Raw genomic sequence first — 17701 nt, 5'->3', positions numbered from 1 at the left:
AAGTTCTATAAATAGTAAAGTTAGTATATAAGCCTATAGTACTTAGGTACGAGCCTAGCGAGCCTATAGTACTTAGGCTAAGCCTAGCGAGCCTATAGGAATTAAGGTTTACCCTATAAGCTTATAATAAGTATCTATTATAGCCTAGCGCTACGAGCCTACGATAGCCTAGGGCTTACTAGGCTACCCGGTCTAAAATATAGATAGAAACGTATAAACTAAATAGTCGAGACGTACCTATATACGTATATTAAAAGAGTATAGAATAATTAAGTAGGAGTACTCCTAATAGTCGAGCTAGCGATTAATAACCGCGACGCTTAGTTAACGAGAGTAAGCCCCTTCTTTCTTAGTTACGAATACTATATTAAGACGATTTAGCTAACGAACGTTATACGACTAATTACTACTCCTAGGAGCCCTATCGAATAAGGAGAAGAGATCGTATAACGACTATAAAAGGCGAGGAAATAGGCCTAAATATTAATAGTAGTTACCTAGTAGAAGTAAGAAGAAGCTATAAATCGTACGAAGTAATAAGCGGTATAGTTTCGAATTAGCGATAAGGTTTAGCTTAACTTCTAAAATATACGTACGACTCGATAGTTAAAGAAACTAGACTAGAAGAACGCTAAGTATATAGTATTAGAATCTATCGGTATTTATAGCTATCGGCTAGATACTCTACCGAGTATTTATAACGTCTTCTACGTCGACCTTCTACGTACGGCCGCGACGAACTCTCTAGAGTCGTAAATACGAGACGACGAATAACCGAAACTAATTCGCGTAAACGAAGAGGATAAGTTCGGCGTCGAGAGAATTCTAGACGAATATACGGTACGTCGTAGTCGAGGTATACGAGCTAAAGTACTAGTTAAATAGTTAAGGTACGTATAGCTAATATAGAAACTACGCTCGGCCTTTAAGGATATAATCGCTTTAGAATTATACGAAGCCTCTACGCTAAGCGAGAATAGTTTCGGACGAGGGAAGGAAGGTAATATTACGAGTTAAATTCGTAGGATATCTTAGTAAGAACTAGCGACGTCTAGATTCGACCGTATAGTTATATAGCCGAACGATATTACGTAATATTAATAGATATCTTAACGAGCGACGCTAAGACTAAACTAGCGATACCTAGATTCGATCGTATAGTTATATAGCCGGACGATATTACGTAATATTAATAGTTATCTAGAATACCGAGCGACCTACCCTAGGAGATTATATCTTCCTATAAATAGCGGTAGGACTTCTTTTTCTCTTTCCTTTAGCTTAACGTCCTTATTAGATAGGTCCTATAGTAGTTAAATAAGCTCCTATTAAAATCCTTATAATTAATTACTATTAAGATAACTAAGTTATACTACTATTTAGCGCGGAGTACGCTTATAATTAGACGGTTAATACTACGACTAAGAAAATACTATTTTCTTAAGTCCTAACGTTTAAATCTACGATAAATATTAATATCGTACGGAAATCGTAGGAGGGTAATAATAACCTCGTACGAGCGAAAGCTAGGGCGCTTAAAGAAGCTCGGCGAGAAACTATAGTATAGTAGGAACGAGTATAGTATAGTATAGTAAAGTACTATAATAAGCGCCGAGAGCTACGAATATATACTCTAGAGAACTAAGTTATACTATTCTTTAAGTTTATTCGTACGCGAAGAATAAGTAAGAAACTAGGTAATTAGTTCTTAGGGCCTTTTAAAGTACTTAAGGTAGTAGGTTAGAATACCTATATACTAAAGCTACTAACGAAGTATAGAAGGCTATATAATATATTCTACGTATCGTTACTAGAATTATATTATATACGACTCGAGAGCGAAAAGCCTAGGCCTATCGACGTAGATAGAGATAAATAGTAGAAAGTCGAAAATAGGCTGCGCAACGGATTGGGTTAGATAACCCGTAGACCTTTTATAGCCCGAGCAAAAAGCCCTATAGGGTTTTTAGTCCTTATAAAAACTCGATTAACTAAAAACCCAATAGGGTTTATATTCCTATTAGGTTTAGTCTTAGCAGCCTAAATTACTAAAAATAGAGATTATTACTTAGATTATTACTATTTTTAGTAAAAAATATACTATTTATAGTAATTATTTCTATTTTTCTTAAAAATAGTCTATTTTTAGTAACTCTTAGTAGCCCTATTAGGTTTTAAACCCTATCCTCTTTTTTTTTAACCCGATTAAAAAACTCGTTAGGTTTTTAGCTATTTTAGAAACTTAATTAATTTAACCCTATTAGGTTAGGTTCCGGGTTTTTAACTAGGTTTAGCCTAACTCGTTACGTAGCCTAGTCGAAAAGATTCTCGACTACTAGGATACTAAGGTAGAACGCCGGTATCTAGTTAAGTAGAAGGATTTCTCTAAGGTAGAAGATACCTAAGAATCCGCGGAATATCTACTAAACGCGGACGAGCTACTCGCTAAGTTTAGAGAGATATATAATCTTTAAGGACCCGAGTAGACGAGATTATAAGTAAAAATTAGAAAGTAGAAATAATATAAAGATATCTTTATAAGGCCTATTTAGGGTATAGTATATATAAAGTATATAAGATAACTACTACTTAATAGCTATAGAGCTAAAGAATAATAAGAAGTTAGAATTTAACTTTAAAAACTTATAAAAGTAGAATATAAGATAAAAAAGTATACTATTAGTATAGTAGAGTAGTACTTAAAGCTAGAAATCTACTTAAAGCTAGGACTAGAGCTAGAGTAATAATTAGAATTCTTAGTAGGACTATTAGTTCTAGAGCGTTTTAAAGGTATAGTAGGGAATTTAGCTACGAATCGTTTATAAGTTACCTACTTTATAAGTTTATTTAATAATAATTATTTTAAGTTAGTAAAAGTATAGAAATTCCTATTAGTAGTACGAAGCCGCTTATCCTTATTACTATTAGTATCTATATAGAAGTATTATCGTACTCGTCTAGTAGGCTAGTTATCGGTAGCTTTAATCTTAATATCCTCTATTATTATATTAGCTCTAAGCTTACTAGCGGTTAAATTATATAAATTTCTCTTAGGCTAAGGGAGTAGAGTAATTCGGGCCTAGAGAAAGTATTAATATAAGGAAAGTATAGAGGTAGTAGGAGAATCTATAGCTTAAGCTTAGACTTTAGCTAAAGTTCTAATAGTATTAAGTATTAGAAGAGATATTATAGAATTAGGATTCTTCTTATCTAGTTTAATAATCGAGAAGCTTATAAATTTATTTCGAGATATAATACTAGAAGTAATATAGCGGGCTATACGATTAATTACTTCTATAATAGAACGATCTAGTATAGGATTAGTAAGGGAATAGCTAGGGAAATAAAAAGCTTACTAGAGTAAATAATCTAGCTAATACTTCTAGGCTTAATAGAATCTATAGTAAACTTAACTAGAACCCTTATAGTATAGATTAAATATAAGGATACCTAGGAGGTTAGTATAGAAATAGTATAAGAAAAGGAAACTTACTACCTTATAAGTATAATCCTAGATTCTATACTAAGTATATTTCCTATTCTTAGTCTTATATTAAATCTCTCTATCTAAAATAGAGTTAGTATATATCTAATATAAGAAGAGTAAGCTTATTCTTATTAAGTAATACTTAGTTATTCCTTCTTAAGGATCTTATATATCTTATATAAATATACTCGATAATCTTATTACTAATATCCCCTTAAATTAATAGAACGAAGGCTCGACTAGGTAGTATACTAAATAAGTACGATTAGTATACTAGGTTAACTTTAACTATTCTAGGAAAAAAAAAAAACTTATATAGAAATTCTAGATAGAGATAAGAAGATAAGTAGCTAGTATACTATTAGTAGAGAAAAAGTAGAGGGCTAACTATAAGACTTATTAAGGGGGGGGTCTTAAGGAATAAGAGATATAAAAAAAAAAGAAGAAGAAAAATAGAGTAGAGGGAGGTTAATATACTCCTTACCTAGAGACTAATTACTAAGACCTTAACGAAGATTAAATAGCGAGGACTAAATAATTAAAAAGTTTAGCCTTATAGGTATAGCTTACTATATATACTATACTAGAATATAAGAAGTACGCGAAGTTTCGCTAGAATTAGGTAAACTAAAGTAAATATAGAATAATCCCTAAGAGTAGAATAAATTAGGATTAAGAGCGACCCTAAGATTAAGGAAATATATTACGTTTTTTCTAATATTAATATAGAACGTATATAGCGCTATACTAGAACGCTACTTCTTACCTACTACTCCTATACTCGAGGACGAGTATACTTCGAGGGAGGAGAGTAATTATTACGGAATAGGACTACGATAGACTCTAGAAGTACCTATTTTATACTAAGACTAGTCCTAAAATATTAAGGGGCCTAGTATATAAGACCTTAGGAGCTATACGGATCGTATACGAGGTTTTTAGACTTCTTAAGTTCTTATAGTCGATGTTCTAAGGACTATATAGTAATTAATCGATTATCTTAGTATTCTCGTTAAGTTACTTATACTCTTATAAGGTCCTTAATAGTTATCTATAGCGTTAAATATACGAAGTTAATCTATAATAATAGTTAGGAGAATATATTTCTCCTTAATCGACTATAAAGGTACTAAAACTATACGGCTTTACTCTTATCTACTCGGTTAACGGCGAGCTTTACTCGCGCTTATATTAACTACGAACGAAATACCGCCCTCGTTCTATTAAATTCGGATAGCTCCGGAAGCTTATCCTTTCGTCGTACGACTACGATTCCTATAACGACGTCCGCTACGATTATTAATAGTATTATCGCCCTCGATAGAATAGTAATATCCTAACTATTATTTCGCTACTAGAGCTACTACTCTAGTACTACTATACGTTAATTCTATATAACTATCTATTCGTTCTACGTCTAAATTATTTAAAATAATTATACTATCTACTATAGAAGAGCTTTCGTTAGTACTACCGATATATTTATCTTATACGATAAGAACTCTTTCTCTTAACTATATAATAGAGAGCTTAACGTAATATAAGAGTTCTAATAGAAGCTTATTTAACTACTATAGGACTTATTTAATAAGGACGTTAAGCTAAAGGGAAGAGAGAAAGAAGTCCTACCGCTATCTATAGAGAGATATAATCTCCTAGGGTAGGTCGTTCGGTATCCTAAGTAACTATTAGTATTACGTAATATCGTCCGGCTATATAACTATATAGTCGAATCTAGGTATCGCTAGTTTAGTCTTAGCGTCGCTCGCTAAGATATCTATTAATATTACGTAATATCGTTCGGCTGTATAACTATACGGTCGAATCTAGACGTCGCTAGTTCTTACTAAGACATCCTACGGGTTTAACTCGTAATACACTACGAGTAATCGCTCTAGGGAGTACTCTAGAGCTTTATACGGGTTTAACCCGTGATAAATAAGCTCCTATTAAAACCCTTATATTTACCGTCGTAGTAGCGCGAATACTCGTATATCGGCGATTTTAGTAGTCGGATATCGCTTAGAGTATCCTAGTCTCTCGATTTAATACTATTTTATTATATAAATATATTAATTAATAGAGTAGGAGAGTATAGAAGAGGAGGGAGTAGTATTTAGAACGCGTAAAAACGCGTATTTTATTACTAGGGTATTTCGTTACGTAGTCCCTAGACTTATTAACTTCGATAATTCCGCATAATATACTACTCCTAGTGTGTCTTTATAATAATATAGTTTATAATTTAAATGAACTATACGACTTATTATTTCCCTCTTAATAGTTGTATTTATTGAGTAGCTATAGGAAGTTACGATGAAGGAAGGTTAAAATAGTAAAGCGATTAATAGGATCGCCGAGATATAGTTATCCTCGAATGCTATATTTATAGGATGTTTAAAGTGCCTTACTATTAAAAGTTAATTATTATACGCCGATCTACTTTTCGTTAGTGGTTGGCTGTAACGATAGTGGCGTGATTCTAAAATATCCTTGTCCTCATCTGACCTGGCGGCTCCTACTAAGAGTTTTAAGTTGCATATCCAGGAGGCAAGACCGCCGTTGACTCGATAGCCGCAACTAATCCCTCATACAACATGTATTTAGAAGCAAGCTAGCACAATAAAACAAAACCACCCAAACGGTGCTTGAAGCTTTGCTGCATTTCCCGAAAACTAACACTCTTAAATCGTCAGGAAGACATCCTTCATGCTACCCTTTTGGAAAATAACTTTTCTCGTCTTGCACTGTCGAGAAACTCATGATGAGATTGTGGGCAACTTGAACTTACCCAAAACCAATATAAGCCAAGTTGAAGGTACTCAGCACTCCTCGGTGCAGATCTCTCTTGCACAGAAGTTGACTCAGACGAATCGGCGGAATGAATTGAAGAAGAGTTTTACTCCATATTTCCCACTCGTATCTGCACAAGTCGAATGATGATTCTCCATGGTCAAAGCCCAGGAACTAGTTCAGACCACCAGGTTGCCGAGCCCACCCGATGAGCAGCAGGGCCATAGCATCTCAAGATTACCCTTAAGTAGAGCGAATCCGAATGCTTCCCTTCGACTATTGACTTCCTCTTCAACTTATTCCCCTGATTATCTGTTATATAATAAATCATAATGAATAAAAAGTCGTCCTTCTCATCTCTACGAGAGTATGGACTTATCGCGCGCGGAGGCTCCTCGTTAGGAAGGGCCTTTCTTCATCATATCTTCTCCCTCGCCTATGGGTCTGATCAACAATATAACCACGAAAGGTTTGGAGTGATTGGACGCCTCTTGCCATGGTTAGGTTTAATCAACCTTCCGGCTGTGCAGCAGGTGCACCGAAACATCAATTGTTGGACAAATGACCAGGTGATGGCATGGAAACAATCAACGTTTGAAAGTTGTACTACTGTGGCGGTTGTGGTAAGTTCCTACACGTTTCACCATCCATACTCAGAGCATTTCTCACAGTGCTCAGGGTGCTATCTTCACTAGCATTACTCTTAGTGCGTTGTCACTACCTAAACTCGAAGACTGTCCATGGACAGCCAAAGCATTTATCGTGGCTAGCATGATATTAGCCATTCTAGCTGTAGCAGAAGCCACGTCATTACAACAGAAGATTGCTGGTCTCAGCGGTCATCTAGATGTTCGGCTTTGGCTCAGTCGAGGCACATCGGCCCATTCACATTTATATCGTCTAATGAAACCTTTTCATGTGTTCCCATTGGAGAGTTCTGTTGCATCTGTCGAGGCTGTGCGGATGCCAAGACTGTACGTCTTTTTCGCAGGGTGGGTTTTTGCAGTCGGTATGGGCATATATCTGGCCTGGCAATGGGTGAATGAAACCGACATCCTGACCCGGGTTAAGCACAGAAATGTTTTTATTACTTTCGCAGCTATCATAAGTGGCTTATTCGTCCACGATATCTGCCTTTCAGTTTTTGAGGCGCGTGACCAGGAGAAAAGAATTAAGGAGTTTGGTATGAACAATACTAATGTATACTCAATCTCGGACGAACTGCGAACTCTTGAGAATATCCTGAAAGAGTTACAGATGTTAAATGAGAGGCGAGACGAACAGGTCAGTGGACCAGAGGTCTTCGAAAACCACATTATGTCCTTGCGTAGTGATCTTGTCCATAGCAAGAAGTATGCGGCGGGAGGAGACTCAGTATAGATAGAGTATTTCTTTGGATAGAAGGCTTTGCCTAAAACCATACAGAAGAGGAGATACTGACGCACCACACCAGTGACCCCGAATGATCATGCGATTATCAGAATCAATTCATGTCGCCCTAACTCAGGCTTCAGGTCTTCATCTAGCAGAATAATATTGGGCTTTTAGACTTAAGCCTTGAAAAATCCCATGGAGTATTTTCAACTTGCAAAGCTACACCCTTCTTGCCAGTAATGTTAGACAAGTCTCTCCAAATAAGAACTGATCACGTGCTGTTGGGCTGTGGTACTCTCATTGGAAACTCTATAACAAAAACCTCTGATTTATAACCATCTGTCATGCAAACCACACGTTCCCCTTACTAGCTGTCTTTCTCCCTGTTCCGTACGCGTGATTCCTGTGTACGGTAATTTGGATCTGAGCAGGAGTTTCTTTGAATATGGCTTTCAAGGAGCGTGGGTCAAGGTTGAACGATGCGATAATCGCATCTTTCCTACAAAATATTAGCAAGTTGACGTGTGCATCGAAACCCAGAGCTTGGCTCTCGGCATTGAGCGTCGCGTGCGAACAAATAGGTTTAGTGGGAAACACTCAACCACTAGGTCTAGACTCTAGACCATCAAGCTTTACCGAATATAGAATACGGGAGGGAAATGCCAGAAAGGCCAAAGGAGGAGCATAATCAACCCAGAACTTTCCCTTGCGAGCACAATCGGGTACTAGAATAACAATATATTCTACTGACTCATGGTTAGTTACGTTTAAAAAACTAAATTCGGTTAAATTCATCGTCCAGGTGGTGAAACTTTAAGGCCTTCTCAATGCTAGAATACCGATCCGCCTTGCTAGATAGAAACTTTCCATTGCCAGAGCAACACTAGGCCTGCGCAAATCCCATAACCCCTCTAAATTAATCAGGTGAGGAGTTACGCGCACAAAAACTTTCTACGCCAGCCCTTATTCCCCGGAGTTATTTCGTGGTCATTCGGGCTTTGCGTCTGCTGGCTGAGCTCCCAACCCGCAAGTCAAGCTCAGCCAAGGCCGTAAACCCCTGGGCCAATCACGGGTCAGATAATTATCGAGTGCAACAAGTATTGGATATTCACTCAGTACAAGGATTGTAGACAGGGTTAGGAGATCAGGCCACAAAAGGAATCAAGTTTGAGAGCTCGATTCTGCATACATTAACCGCTCACGATCGTAGATCACCGAATACAGACATTCATTACTGGTGCTCCAAGCTTACACTGTGTTAGAAGTATGTAATCCCGCTTAAATGGCGTACTTCTTGGCACAACAATACTAGTGATAACAAGCTACCTCCAGCACTCTTAGCGTAGGCGTTTTGCTAAAAATGAAACGATCGTATGACTCTCGAACGATGTAGAGCAGTCATTAAAACAAGGACATGCATAGTTTATATCCTGAATTGAGTATTTCCGGAGAACTGTTGCTCATTGAATACAAGGGTTTAAGTTACCTAGTACCGCTGTTTTGCCATTACTGAGAACAGAATTGATCAGTGATTGATATTGAGAAGTCGAAATGCCTGCACTACATATCCATCCATCTAGTGTAGTGAAAGCAAAGCGATGGTCACGGGTGCCCCAGGCATGCGACCGATGCAAAATCAAAAAATCGAAGGTTGGTGTCCGCCAACTGATTCTTCGTGGCATGCTGGACTAAACGTCGACGGCGCTTGTTAGTGCAATGGACAGAAGCCTTGCATAAAATGTAAAGACAGTGGCACTGCCTGCTCCTATAAACTGAGACGATCAACTATCTCACCGCAAACGCTGAAAGGGTATGTCTTCCTCCACTCGAACTTATGACACATCTTGCTAAAGCGCCCGTTGATTTGACGTAGCTATGCCGAGCTACTAGGTCGTCAGCAAGTTGCATTGGTCGAATGTATATGGCATCTTTACCATCAACTGTGTGTAGAAATTGTGAATCGAGATGAAAATCTTGCAACTCAGTTAGAGTCAAAAGCCTCATTAAACGATATCTTTGGGTATCTAGGACTCGAGCCCATAGATGACAATAGTTCCCAATCCTCTGAACAAACAGCGCAGAAACTGGAGTTAGGTGGCGAAGAGTCTCTACCAGAATCTCCATATTCACGCTCAAGTGTTGACAGTCTCAAACTGCCATCTACCCTCCAGGATTTGAATATATCTTATCCACCGCAGGCACACAGCAGCCCAGCCTACAACTTTCAAGGAGTTGAAAAGCCAGCGTTCGATTCCTTCAAGCTAACAGAGGCGCTGTTGCAGGATGGTGGTACCTCTGAGCTCTCTGGGCTACCAGCTTCTTGGCTACTTGATAAGCAAGTTTCGCAGTCGCCATTCTCATTTCCAGAAAACGGAACAGTGTGGAACTTTGACGCGATCACCGAGTCTCAAGCTCCAGAGTGGGAAAAGATGAGACTTTGCAAGACTGTGGTATGGGATGATTCTTCCAGCGCAAATTACGACAGAGACGGCTTGTTCTCTCCGACGTTTCCATACTGTTGATATACAAAAGTCTGGGCGGAGCTATGATGCAACTTGGCTTTTCCGGTGCAGATTGCACTTGGGGGGTTTTTTGTCCGCAGAATAGCCATTATTATGGCATTACTGCTTGTTAGACCCAGCTCAGCCTGGGCGAGTCAGAAGACTAATGAGGTCACGTAATAATATGCTTCTAATTCCTTATGTTCTTCGGTCTCGCAATGCTCGATATGGTTTTCAAAGCCCCTCTGACCAGGATTTAGGCTTAAACGGCTTTGACCACAGCCACCCCCAGCCCCCTTGTCAATAATTCATCCACTCTTCTTCTTAAGGTTAAGGTGTTAAAGACGTCTTCTGAGCCACACCGTGTCCATTGCGTGATTCCTAGGATCATTAGGATCTTTGTCCCGGCTCGCCCCGACTCGGCTAGCTACGGCTCTAAGCGAAGCGCGTGATGGCTTCGTGGAGCTCACACATCTGGGGATGGAGTAGAGTATGGGGGTCGGCTATGACCTAAGCCCAAGCTATCTTCCAGAGAGGAAACGCATCAGGTGGTGTTAATCTCAAGACCGAATGCACATCCGACATTCCCGTAACTCTCAAACTAGAGCCAATTTGAATCTCGGACTAGATACAAATGAGATTTTTTCTTCTTCGGCCTGACTTGGATGACGGCCTTGCGTTTCCAAACACGCATATGGACATCGAAGTCGTAATACTTTCGAGTGTGGGAGAAAAGGTCCTGAATGTCAAAGGTATGCTTCGGGCGTAGGATAACAATGATCTCTCGGTCATCCTGAAGGAATCATTTGTCAGGGTTTCTGCTGGTCCCAGGCAGGAAAGTGGGTTGTGCTTACCGGATCAAATCTCCAAGGGATGCCAAAATAGTCCAGTGTTTCGGTGTTCAACTGCTCCCTCCAGACGCGGAGATACCCCGAGTCCGACCAGTCAAGGCTGGGACAGGATAAATCCCCGCAGGGAGGACGTGGATGGGGAGAGGGATGAGGATGTGGATGCGGGTAGTGAGGAGGATGATATGGCTTTCCGCTGATGGCCTGTTCAATCTCATCGGGTTCAAATCCGCTGGCAAACATCTTTTCCGCATTTTATTCTTGAGATCTTCCTCTTGCTTTTTCTTTTCCTTCTCCTTTTTGAGCTTTTCGGCCTTTTGTTCGGCTTCCCATAAATCCTTCAGCTTCTGGATGGCCTCCTCCTCCTTCTTCATCTCCAGGTCGTGCTCATGTATGATCTTTTCTTTTTCTTTCTCAGCTTCAGCCAGCTTTAGCTTGTATTCCTGCACCGCTTGTCCACTAGCGTTCTTTTTGTCATTCTCCTCGGTGAGGACATGTGCCCTGACTATGGCTTCTTCCGATTCCAGCGGCGGATGGTGTGGAATGTGGCTCCAGCGGCCATAATACGGATCAGGGTATGGGCCATTTGGGCTGAAGGGATTGGAATGCTGGCCATTGAACTCGATGCTTGCGATAGCCCCGGATCTCGACCTTGCTTCCGCGGAGTCGTGGACAAGGATTGGGGGACTGACCGGGATATTATTGATGACGGGAGCCACCACGGCTGGAGTATGAGGTTGGGCGACTGACCCCTGAACGGCTGGGCTTAAAACAACTGGAGGCACCGGCCAAACCGGAGGGTGAGGGGGAGCGACTGGAGGGGCTGGAGCTGTCGGTGTATGGTGTACTGGCCTCACTACGAGCTCCCCGTTTGGGGCCCTTGTCCAAATGTCGACTTCTTCAATATCTCCGCTGACTGGCTCGTATGTGACATCGGACCACCCGCGTCGAGGCATGATGGGTTTTGAGGATATGTTTGTGTAGTCCTCTCGAGCTGTAATTGTTGCTTTCCACAGACTGATATGGAGCGTTAGATAAATTGCATGGAACTACAATGCCTTGTCTCTGTCAGAAGTCTCTCGGGTGAGATATATATGGCCTCATAACTTCCATACTTGAAGGGATAATGTGATTCTCGACACTTATTGGTGGCGTGATAGCCCTTCGTGTTCGTGACAAAGAGCCAAAGCATACCAGAATCGACTCAGCTGCTGGGAGAAGGCATACCACCAGGGAGTTCGTATAGGCTGCCGACACGCTTGGAAAACACTTGAAAGCTGCTTTGCTAGACCACATTAAAGCTGGGAGGCCCTTGGGGATAATGCACAAACGGTGGAACATCTGCAGCCACCCAGCCTGATCTGCCTGGAGGCCGCCCGCAGTGGTACCGGCGAGCATGTTCCGATGGCCCGCGGAATGAACCCATCAAAGCCTTGTTCGCCCAGACTGTCATCGTTTCCAACGTCATCATGCACGTCATTGCTCACTGTAGCTCGGTGAGAACGGAATGGCTTTGTTCGTCTCGTAAGAACACTATATAGTATTATGCTAAAAATTACATAGGGTTAACTCTTAAAGTAGCCAGCATTATATTCATAACATGTTCAACCTATGAGGAATATTCAACCCTATACCTAGGATACGTTGATTCAGTTCTTGCTTTCTGAATCCTGACTCGGAGCACACCATCTTTGAGCCTTGCCCTGAGCTTATCGTAGTCGATGGACTCAGGGAATGTGAAAGAACGCTTGAGCGGGCCATTATGACGCTCGGAAAGTAGAACAGTGGCCGTGGCTCCCTGGGTATAATTTGGCATCTCTCCCGGCTGTTGAGAGTGGTCACCAGGATTCGGATCAACTTTAGCTGATATTTGCTGTGGAGCAAGTGAACTCTCTGCTATCTGACCTCGAGCTTGATGAAGATTAGCATCTTCGAACTCATAACCCCATTCCTGCGAGAGGTCGATATCGCTTGAATTTCCTCTAATTGATACTTGACGGGGCCCAAGGTATTCGATAATGATATCATCAGCGTTGTGTACCCCCAGAAATTCTCCCTCTAGGTAGTACGCCACATTTGTTTCTCGGACAGTAAAATTCGGGTATAATATATGCTCAGAGTAGTCGCGATTATCGTAGTGCGATTTACTTTTTAATCGAGACTCTAGCTCCCCCGTCGTAATATACTCAATAATAGACCAGAGTGACCGACGATACGGAGCATGATCTTCTAAAGTAACATGTGGAGGGTTCAATATTGTTCTGAGATGGAGATGGGCCATTTCGATGAGGAGTTTACTTGAGGATACTAGCTATCCGTAAAATCCTTTGATGTATTGGTATGCAGGACATCATAGGAATTTGTCGTTAATGTTAAGCGACGTTCATTTTCCGTGTGAGTCTTTTCAGGGCCCACATGATCTACAACTCTTGCCAAGCATAGTCAACATGAGACTAAGTATCCATACCCTCTAATGACGCAAGTATGAGCTGACCATGTAAGCCGTAGTGAGTCCAGACCTCTGGAAGCACAAGCGGGTGTCGGCCATCTGACCTGCTTTTCGGTAACAGAATGTGCGAGTTCGAGCCTGAATACCATTTTCATCAACGCCATGTTTCCCGCCAAGAAACCTCGGTCTCTCCCAAAGCGGGATGTGCTTCACACTGAACACAAGAAGGAGAAATGAGTTTTATTTAATGATTGAATCGCTTCCTTGAGACGTCCGACGGCTTCTGTACCTAGCTCTGTCTAGTCAGCGTCGTATCTACTAAACGAACTTTACAAAACAACCGGCCCGAAGAATGGCCGAAGATTCAAGATCCCCAGAACTTCACACAATGTCTTCACACACTGAGGCAGCTGTTGGTGCACTTGGCTCTGCATATGCAGCACACGAACTCGTCAAAGCTTTGGACGATGACAAGCATGAAGCCGGCGACCATTACCTAAAGGCCGCAGTTGGTGCAGCTGTAGCGGTGGGAGCATTCTATCAGCTATCAAAAAAGGCAGACCACCCTCTCTGGAGGAGAGACTCAGACATTTCTAGTGACGATGAGGACGCTCAGCACACTGAGTTGGTCAAGACTGACCAGACACAAATCGTACGCCACAAACACCACGAGCACCACGAACACCACGAACACCACGGGAGCCATGGGAGCCACCATCTCCACCCTGCCCACAATAGACTCTTACTTGAAGAAGCTGTTGGTGCCTATAGTCTTGGGAAGGAACTGCTGGGTGACAAGAGACACCATATCATTCATCTGATTGGTGAAGCGTTAGGGGCAGTCGGAACGATCAAGGATATACATGACCAACGTTCCTAGTGTATATCAGAAGGCTTAGAAGTGCATGTGACGTCGGGTCGATGGGAAAAAAAGTGAGAGACGACGCCTCGGAATGCTTACATTCGGGTTATATTCTTCTGTATTAGGTAGGAAGTTGAGATTGAAGATGGATCGCATTGTTTTCGAAAGCGATATCTGCAAGTGTGTTTCATAATTACCTTCATTTGCATCTATATATAGAGTTGCACGCTAAGACTATTAAGCTGTCCTTTCTATATCTCAATTGAATCTCCTGGCTTGCAGTGCAGCACAAGATCGATGATAATCTTCCAGGATGAAAGCAACTCACGGAGCGAAAAGTAAACAAAGGATATGCTTGGATCGTGAACAGCTTCATTTTAGGTCTAACTATTCAGAATAGCTGTGGGTGACTTTACTTCTTCTTTTGACGCAAAGGGCTAAGAAATCCAAGCATTGGATTTCACGACATCTGATTGTCCATGAGCTTCACGTAACAATGTATGCCAATGTATGCCAATAGACAAAAGCGTCTATGGCTCTTTTGTGTGGTCACCACTGCAGAGAAATATCTACAATCAAGCGTAGGTGTTCAGCAGGTCAAAATCTCTAATGGGGTGGTGAAATTGTTACGACGAGCTATAACAGCCACGTGCTATCCAAAACCCTCAACCCTCAGTAGAAAAGAATTCGACTTGATACTTCCTGTTACGGCATAAATGGAAAATGTCGCAACCACTCACCGGTTGATGGCAGGATTGTTAGACGAGGGTGGGCGACTCCGGAACACCACGCTTGCATCATGCGAGTATCGGTTCAAGTATCGGTTTCTCAGAGGTAAAAACATCAACAATTCATGCCTCAACATTTACCTCTCACTGATGCGATATCATCCAGGAGCTAGAAAACCCACCGTCTCCGCATTTCTGAGCCCTCCGCAAATACACACTGAATTCTTGTCAACACTTCATATCCATAGAGTGCAACGTCCATACGATAAAGTTTCGCATCTTGAAATGAGTGCACCTGCCTCTCCATATCAACAGTATGAGGGCGTGCCTTCAAATGAAGGCTACCACAGTCAACCATCCACCCGAATCCTTTTACTATGCGCGATTCCTATAGTGCTTCTGGCTGCTTGTATACTTGCGATCTGGTAAGTGGACTACGAAGTAATCTAGATGACAATTAAGGACACTAACTTTCAAAATCATAGCATATCGATGTTGATAGAGTATCGCAAGAGAGTCTCCCGATCTGAACAGCTTGTGCAGAGTCGAGAAGCAAGAAAACAAGCAGTTCTCAATCTGTTTTCCAATCCTATGACTTGGGAGCAAAGCATAAAGCTATATTGTGCGGAACATAGCATTGGAGAGGATCAACGTACGAGTCTGCTCCATGACGGAGATATATGGTATTTTTAAATTCTTGTCTATTTGAGAAGAGCCTCAGCTGATGAACTGTCCGAGTTAGTGGACTTTGTTTAGAAGCTCTTACGCCAGAGGAGAAAGTGCGAAGATTACAGCACTGTCATCATGTATTCCATCTGAACTGTTGTGACGAATGGATCACTCGAGAACTGCAAATGCATGACAGCAAGATGACAACCGGACCTCCACCTCCGGTTTACAGTGCAGAAGTCTCATGTTTTCTGAAATGCCCACTGTGTCGTGCAGTCTTGACCCATGAGTCCACATCTAGTACAGTTCTAGCTCCGGTACCTAGTGGCCATCTTCGGGGTGATGAAAATGTTTGACAAAAAGGGGGTTGCAGGGGAAAAGCTGGGTCACAAGATCTAGTTTGATGCTAAGATACGAAAACTAGTTTCACAGATGAGTCAAATACTAATATCATGTGGAAGTGATTGCTTGTTAAGTCTATAAACTAGTCTTGTGGCAAAGGTATCAGCCCGGATGAGACCGGATATAGGTCACGCCTCAAAACTCTAAACATCTTTGTCCCTGACAGTTATTCTGGTCTGACAATGGAGTGATTTTTGATGGATTCCAGGACAGAGTTGATACGATCGTTCCTATAAAGAGTTCGAGCCCGTCATCTAGTGAGAATTCAACGAAACGAAATGAAACGGACCTCCGAACCTTTCGACTATAACATTATTGAACAATCAACCATTTGATCATCTAATCATCCCGATGGCACGTACTTGGAACACCGAATCTGTCACCAAGACCACTGTTATCAGGGTCAGTAGAGGCGTTTATGTCACTCTTGCTTGGTATGCAAGTGTATGTACTCTCATGGTCGGGCAGATGGTTTTCAGGTTCTTCTACTTCTCTGAAGGCTGGTCAATGGCTAGTTTCGTGATTAGAAGCAGAGGCGCCTTTTTGTAATGCGGCTGCTAACGAGTTGCCTTCTTAGATTGTTCTTGGAATCACTGCGTGGTACCTCGCGCACTACGACGAGACTCGGTTCTATCCGCAGGCCCGTCTGATCTACACCATCATAATTGCCGGTATTGCATGTGCTACTGCACCACTCATTGCTTGCTTCGGATTAAACTTGAAATGGATGCCCCTCTTCAATATCTGCTTGGCCCTTGCATTCTTCGCTGCTTTTGGTAGCGTTATGGAATGGGATTGTGACGAGCATTGGGCCGACTGGCGGGCTCATATCGGCGAACCTCACACGGCGTACTGGAAGACTTTGGAGGCCTTCACCTTCATCAGTGGTTTCTTCTGGCTTGTCTCTTCTGTCCTAGCATACTGGGCACCATATGTCAAGGAGACCGAGCCCGAACGACAGAAACGTCTGAGCACAGGAACAGGAAGCGGAAGTGAAACGGTCTAGCTATCAGTTGAGTTGCACCGAAAAGCCTAATATTCCTGTCGATTGTTCACTGACCCAGAAGCTCTAATTGATTATTGACCTACACCACCGATGAATAATCTATTCGAAAAGTTAGCCATGTGGAGAGGACGTTGGATGGCAGGACCTTCCACCATTCGCGAGTTTATCTTGAGTATCTCGTATGTAGTCTCTTTGGATTATTGTCCTCTGAGTAATGTAATATTTAATCTCTGTGGCTTTCGCCAATTTCTGTGTTCAGTTGTAGTCATTACAGTGAATTACCATGAAAATGATTTAGTGGTGTCTGAGTGCGGCCGGGACAATTACAAAAGAATTCTAGAGATACCGACTGGATATAACCTCTAGGAGCGAGATTAATGGATAGTAGCGACACATCATACTATATCTTGAGCTACGGTAATCATCTTGAGGTCTTATCGAGGACCGAGCTTCGGACAGAGTTTTTGACTAGCCGACGAGGCCTGCAAATCTCCAAAAGAGCATGTTCGAGGGACTAACGTTATCCCACCGCCAAGCTATCGGGCCGGACATCTGCTGAAACCCCAAAATACGAGTTCGACA

General features: G+C 41.6%; 4 protein-coding genes across 4 annotated transcripts; 3 read left to right on the top strand and 1 right to left on the bottom strand.

The window, feature by feature from the left end:
- Positions 1 to 6612: 6612 nt before the first annotated feature.
- Positions 6613 to 10176, top strand: A1O9_09435 (uncharacterized protein; the record flags this gene model as incomplete). The annotated part of the gene is made up of 3 exons (XM_013401405.1): positions 6613 to 6903; positions 6959 to 7632; positions 9528 to 10176. 3 exons carry the CDS (start codon positions 6613 to 6615, stop codon positions 10174 to 10176), a joined length of 1614 nt encoding a protein of 537 aa, XP_013256859.1.
- Positions 10177 to 12612: 2436 nt separating this feature from the next.
- On the bottom strand, positions 12613 to 13284 carry A1O9_09434 (uncharacterized protein; the record flags this gene model as incomplete). The annotated part of the gene is made up of 1 exon (XM_013401404.1): positions 12613 to 13284. One exon carries the CDS (start codon positions 13282 to 13284, stop codon positions 12613 to 12615), a length of 672 nt encoding a protein of 223 aa, XP_013256858.1.
- A 556-nt stretch (positions 13285 to 13840) lies between these two features.
- A1O9_09433 (uncharacterized protein) lies at positions 13841 to 14332 on the top strand (the record flags this gene model as incomplete). The annotated part of the gene is made up of 1 exon (XM_013401403.1): positions 13841 to 14332. The coding sequence occupies one exon, from the start codon at positions 13841 to 13843 to the stop codon at positions 14330 to 14332; it is 492 nt and encodes a 163-aa protein (XP_013256857.1).
- Positions 14333 to 16464: 2132 nt separating this feature from the next.
- On the top strand, positions 16465 to 17119 carry A1O9_09432 (uncharacterized protein; the record flags this gene model as incomplete). Its single annotated transcript, XM_013401402.1, has 2 exons — positions 16465 to 16557; positions 16691 to 17119. The coding sequence occupies 2 exons, from the start codon at positions 16465 to 16467 to the stop codon at positions 17117 to 17119; spliced, it is 522 nt and encodes a 173-aa protein (XP_013256856.1).
- Between the last annotated feature and the right edge of the window lie 582 nt (positions 17120 to 17701).

The sequence above is a fragment of the Exophiala aquamarina genome (assembly GCF_000709125.1).
Source record: "Exophiala aquamarina CBS 119918 chromosome Unknown aczIA-supercont1.10, whole genome shotgun sequence".
Classification (NCBI taxonomy): Eukaryota; Fungi; Ascomycota; class Eurotiomycetes; order Chaetothyriales; family Herpotrichiellaceae; genus Exophiala; species Exophiala aquamarina.
Note: the sequence above shows the minus strand (reverse complement) of the source record. Positions and strands in the feature narration are given on the sequence as shown.